Source organism: Vipera ursinii, assembly GCF_947247035.1.
Source record: "Vipera ursinii genome assembly, chromosome: 5".
Taxonomy (NCBI): Eukaryota; Metazoa; Chordata; class Lepidosauria; order Squamata; family Viperidae; genus Vipera; species Vipera ursinii.
This window is the reverse complement of record NC_139518.1, coordinates 98,089,196-98,095,500: the sequence shown is the minus strand read 5'-3', so window position 1 is coordinate 98,095,500 and position 6,305 is coordinate 98,089,196. Positions and strand designations below refer to the sequence as shown.

General features: G+C 45.1%; 1 protein-coding gene across 1 annotated transcript; it reads right to left on the bottom strand.

The window, feature by feature from the left end:
* Positions 1-886: 886 nt before the first annotated feature.
* TMEM254 (transmembrane protein 254) lies at positions 887-4,416 on the bottom strand (the record flags this gene model as incomplete). The annotated part of the gene is made up of 3 exons (XM_083363341.1): positions 4,284-4,416; positions 3,821-3,924; positions 887-950 (listed from the first exon to the last, which is right to left on the bottom strand). The coding sequence occupies exons 1-3, from the start codon at positions 4,392-4,394 to the stop codon at positions 887-889; spliced, it is 279 nt and encodes a 92-aa protein (XP_083219467.1). The 5' UTR covers positions 4,395-4,416.
* Between the last annotated feature and the right edge of the window lie 1,889 nt (positions 4,417-6,305).

The following is a 6,305-nucleotide window of genomic DNA, read 5'->3' as shown; positions in this document are numbered from 1 at the left end:
GTATTACTATTATCCTTCTCATCTTTCCTACTACCTATTTCCTTAGCTTCTTAGGACTGTAACTATTTGAATCTGATGATTTATGTTGATTGTTTATTTGGTATCCTGCAATTATCACTGAGTGTTGTATCTTAAGATTTATGGTGACGATATTTTATGACAGTGATCGTGATTTATCACTTGTGGCTTCTATGCACACTAACAGCTTATGCACCAGAGACAAAGTCCTTGTGTGTCCAATCACATTTGGCCAATAAAGAATTCTATTCTATTCTATTCTATTCTATTCTATTCTATTCTATTCTATTCTATTCTATTCTATTCTATTCTATTCTATTCTTCTATTTTATTTCTATTTATTCTATTCTGCATTCTATTCTGCATTCTATTCTGTTCTGTTATATTCTGCATTCTATTCTCTTCTATCCTATTTTTCTATTTTATTTCTATTTCTATTCTATTATGCATTGTATTTTGCATTCTATTCTATTGTTATATTCTGCAGTCTATTCTGTTCTATTCTATTATTCATTGCATTTTCTATTCTATTCTATGTTGTATTCTGCATTCTATTCTGTTCCATGCTATGCTATTCTATTTTTCTATTTTATTTCTATTTCTATTCTATTATTTATTGCATTTTCTATTCTATTCTGTTCTGTTCTGTTCTGTTCTATTCTATTCTATTCTATTCTATTCTATTCTATTCTATTCTATTCTATTCTATTCTATTCTATTCTATTCTATTCTATTCTATTCTATTCTATTCTATTATTCTATTCGAATTCGAGTTCTATTCACAAAGAGGATTCCTAGATGTAGAAAGCTACCATGCCAACCCAACTGAAGCTGTGCCACCATTAACTCCTGAAGAAGTTAGGAGAACTTACTTGCATAACCAGATACTCAAGCATGCTTCTCCGATATGAAGTAAACAAGCCAGCAGATATCTGTAATTAAGACAAACAGCACCAGGGTTGTCAACAATAAATTAGACATCAGTTCAAATAAAGGGGAAGGCCCAAACTCACTCTCTCGTGTCTCAATCGTTCAGAGGGCTTACAAAGTGATTCAAATTCAAAAACAAAGAAGGGGTGCAGAGGGTTTTCCAGCAACACCTTTAAAAACAAGTCACAACTTTCGCCCGGACTTGTGCAGCCTCGGGGAAGGACACTCTCATTTTAAGGCTGTATGAGGTACGGATGTGTTACTTCCTCTTAATCTTTCACCTCCAAATTGACTTGATTGCCCTGCTAATAGATGCAGTTGTGTTGTATGATATGTCTGTCAGAACCTAACAGCTGATCTGGATGTTGTTTTAAGGAAAATCGACTCTTAAAGCCAAAACATACTGGGAGCTGAGTTCTACCCCTACCTATCTTTTTGCATTTTTTTTTCATTGCATCCTCCACCACGTATAATAAGCCCTTTGATGGAGTCACCCACTGTTGGCTGATGGGTTACCTAGAACAATGCTCACGGTCTCAATATCTACACTAACTTGGCAAGTGTATTTTCCACCATGTTCCCCAGAAGTCTTCTACAGGAAGCATTCTTAAGTTGGATTCCTCAACTCTGATGTCCAGAATTTGGTCTTGCTTGAGGCTGAATTGGTACAAATTCTAGAATTCTTTTCTCTTCTGTTCTATTCTATTAAAGGGACGCGGTGGCTCAATAGGTTAGGACGCTGAGCTTGTCGATCAGAAGGTTGGCAGTTTGGCGGGTTGAATCCTGAGTGCCGCGTAACAGAGTGAGCGCCTGTTACTCGTCCCAGCTTCTGCCAACCTAGCAGTTCGAAAGCACGTAAAAATGCAAGTAGAAAAATAGGGACCACTCCGGTGGGAAGGTAACAGCATTCCATGCGCCTTTGGCATCTAGTCATGCCGGCCACATGACCATGGAGATGTCCTCGGACAAGCGGTGGCTCTTCGGCTTTGAAACGGAGATGAGCACCGGCCCCTAGAGTCAGAAACGACTAGCACACGTGTGCGGGGGAACCTTTACCTTTGCCTTTACCTCTATTCTATTGCCTTGTTATTTGGTCTAAGGCAGGAGTAGACAACCTTGGCTCTTTTATGACTTGTGGACTTCAACTCCCAGAATTCCTGAGCCAGCATGGGGGAACTATGTCCCCTTCATGACTGGTGAACTTCAACTCCCAGAATTCCTGAGCCAGCATGGGGGAAGTATGGCCCCTTCATGACTCATGGACTTCAACTCCCAGAATTCCTGAGCCAGCATGGGGGAAGTATGGCCCCTTCATGACTCGTGGACTTCAACTCCCAGAATTCCTGAGCCAGCATGGCTCAGCTTGGAAACCTCTCGCTTTTCCCTCAGCATGGCTGGCTCAGGACTTCTGGGAGTTGAAGTCCACGAGTCATAAAAGAGCCAAGGTTGCCTACCCCTGGTCTAAGGTCATTGAAAAAGTTTAGTCAACTGGGGACATCAGTGAAGGGAAGGGAAGGACTGTGAAGAAAGAAGACTGGAGAGGGGATAGGTGGAAAAAAGAAGAGAAGGGGAAGTTCGTGTCCCAGGTTTGTGCAAAACTCCTCTGGGATCTGTCCACATTTATGGAACTCAGAAAAACATTCTGAGTTTGGTTTCTGACGACTTCCAAAACACGACGTTTGGTCATAAAAATGTATTTCTACATTCTGTGTTGGGCTGGCTTGTTCTCAGAACATCGTTCAGGGAGAAATCTTTGATTTCCATCATTCTCCATAACCCTAGTCTTTCCAAAACTGGGTTTCAAAACCCAGAAGTCAAGAAATTGCTAAGAATTCTGAGAGTTTTGATAAACACCTCTGGAAGTTGGCAAACCCTGCCCCAAACTTATCAAAGCCCAGTTTTCTCTGGCAAAGGTAGTCAGTGTTCTCATTTGTCTTCTTGCAACAGGAAAGCTCATTGTGTTGCTGTCTGTCAAGCGCGTGTTAATCTAGACAGCACACTAAACAGCAGAGACATCACCCTGCCAACAAAAGCGCGTATAGTCAAGGCGATGGTCTTCCCACTTGCAATGTATGGCTGTGAAAGTTGGACCTTAAGAAAGGCTGAGCTCCAAAGAATGGAGGCCTTTGGACTGTGGTGCTGGAGAAGACTCCTGCGAGTCCCTTGGACTGCAAGGTGATCAAACCGGTCAGTCCTAGAGGAGATCAACCCTGACTGCTCTTTAGAACGCCAGATCCTGAAGCGGAAACTCAAATACTTTGGCCACGTAATGAGAAGGAAGGACTCACTGGAGAAGAGCCTCATGCTGGGAAAGATTGAGGGCAAGAGAAGAAAGGGACAACAGAGTGGATGGAGTCACTGAAGCAGTAGGCGTGAGCTTAAATGGACTCCAGAAGATGGTAGAAGACAGGAAGGCCTGGAGGAACTTTGTCCATGGGGTCGCAATGGGTCGGACAAGACTTCGCAACTAACAACAACAACAACTCCAGGCTGACAGATCTCTTGACTCCACCTCTGGGCTCTGCCTGTCCTTCTCCTACCCCATCCCAACCATACGGAAACTTTAAGTTTCCTGCATGCCCGTATAAACATCTGGCTCGTTTCAGGCATGGTGGCGCAGCGGCTAGAATGCAGTACATTGCGGACAAACTCTGCCCGCAGCCTGACGTTCAATCCTTACAAGCTCGAGGTTGACTCAGCCTTCCATCCTTCTCTGCTCAATTAAGGAAAGGAGCCAGATTGTCGGGGGTGTGTGTGTGTGTGTGTGTGAGATAGACTGACGCTTTGTTGTAAAGCACTATGAAGTGACATATAAGTTTAAGCGCTACTGCTATTGTCTAAACAGCAACCCCCCCAAGCGTTGTCGACTTACCCTACGTGGAAAGCGGTTTTGTGGTTCTCCTGCAGATATTTGGTGAGTCTTCCTAAGGGACCCAGACCATCGTAGGGGATGATGGAAGGCGCAAAGACAGCACACTAGAGAATAGAGAGAGGTGGCATTTGAAGCATCACGCAAGCATCTTCTCCGGCTCGGACTGGACCACCGCCAGGACTTTTCCTTCCAACACCTGCAATCCCATCCCCGACCCCTTGCACCCGCACGCACACACACACACACACACACACACACGGATGGGGGGGAGGGGTCTTCTTCTGGGGAGAGCCCCCCCTCTTTGTTTCCTCCCCCCTCCCCAGAGAAAGGAGCAGGTGGGGAAGGAGGGGAAAAGCCGGTGCGCATTTCTCCAAAGGCTCCTGCGTTTTGCCAGCCCGGCTGTTTCCTTCCTTCCTTTCTCTTTCTCTTTCTCTCTCTCTCTCTCCCTCCTTCCTCCCCTTACGCCGTAGTAGAGCATGAGGCCGACGATGAGCACCACGAAAAACGGCCGCGTCGGTCGGAAGAAGGTGGCGGGCTGGTCGGAGCGCGCAGCCGACGCCGAGCGAGATGCCATTTTGCGCGGCTGCCTCTACTCTAGCCCGGCGCTGTCCGGACGGCGGCGGCGGCGGCGGCGGCGGCAGAAGAAGGCGAAGTCGCCTGCCGGGGCTCCGCCTCTGCCTCCCGCTGAATGGCTGGCGGGCGGCGGCGGAGGGCGCCGCTCCGTGGCCGCCGGGCTGGCTGGGCGATGCCGGCCGCTTTGGCGCTCCGGAGAGGGCGAGGGGGTCACACGGGGCTTTGGGGTTCGTTCGGGGATGGGGTGGGGGGGCTCCCTTTGTTTGTTTCTTCCTTTGCTGTTTGCTGCTTTCTTGGCTTATTCGCCTATGGTATTAACGAAGAAATGTTTTTTCATAGATAGATACCGTAGACCAGAGGTCTTCAAACTCGGCCCTTTTATGACTCATGGACTTCAACTCCCAGAATTCCTCAGCCAGGCACACTGGGAATTGAAGTCCATGAGTCATAAAAGGGCCGAGTTTGAAGACCCCTGCCGTAGACAGATTAGATAGGTAAAGGTAAAGGTTTCCCCCCTCCCCCCCCCCCCCCCCCGCACATGTGTGCTAGTCGTTTCCGACTCTAGGGGCCGGTGCTCATCTCCGTTTCAAAGCCGAAGAGCCAGCGCTTGTCCGAGGACGTCTCCGTGGTCATGTGGCCGGCATGACTAGACGCCAAAGGCGCACGGAGCGCTGTTACCTTCCCACCGGAGTGGTCCCTATTTTTCTACTTGCATTTTTACGTGCTTTCGAACTGCTAGGTTGGCAGAAGCTGGGACGAGTAACAGGCGCTCACTCTGCTACGCGGCACTCGGGATTTGACCCGTCGAACTGCTGACCTTCTGATCGACAAGCTCAGCATCCTAACCGACTGAGCCACCGTGTCCCTTCATAGATTAGATAGACAAGTCATAAATAGACAGACTGACAGACAGGTAGGTAGGTAGATATGATAGGATGGAAGGTAGGTAGGTTACATAGACAAATGATAAACAGATTTATTAGATAAACATTAGATAGGTAGATAGATACATAGGTAGGTAGGTTACATAGATAAATAATAAACAGATTTATTAAATAAACATTAGATAGGTAGGTAGATAGACAGACAGATAGATAGATTTATTAGACGCATGATAGATTTGATAGACAAATGATATAGATAGATTAGATAGACAAATGATAGATTTATTAGATAGACACTAGATAGATATAGATAGATAGATAGATAGATAGATAGATAGATAGATAGATAGATAGATAGATAGATAGACAGACAGACAGACAGACAGACAGACATAGATGGATGATATAGGAAGAAAGAGTGGATGAGTAGGTAGGTAGATAGATAGATTTATTAGACACATGATAGATTTGATAGAGAAATGATAGATATACAGTAGATTAGATAGACAAATGATAGACACATTTATTAGATAGATAGATAGATAGATGATAGATAGATAGATAGATAGATAGATAGATGGATGGATGATATAGGAAGAGAGAGAGTGGATGAGTAGATAGATAGATAGATAGATAGATAGATAGATAGATAGATAGATAGATAGATAGATAGATAGATAGATAGATAGATAGATAGATAGGCAGGCAGGCAGGCAGGCAGGCACAAACAGATGATAGACAGATTTATTAGACACATGGGTTGGATAGCGGGTGAAAGTGACTGGTTCAGGTTTCCTAAGTTGACTTTCATGGCTAAGGTGGGACTTGAACTCAGGGCCTCCTTAACTATTAGACCAATTGTGACTTAATGATCTTGCTTTTCTGTCAGGGGTGAGGGATCAAACTGACCTTAGCAGCACTCACCCCTTTTTCTGTGTGTGTGTGTGTGTGTGTGTGTGTGTGTGTGTGTGTGTGTCAAAATGCTGCATTATTTTTGAATCAAGCAATGAAACATAAATCTCAAAAAA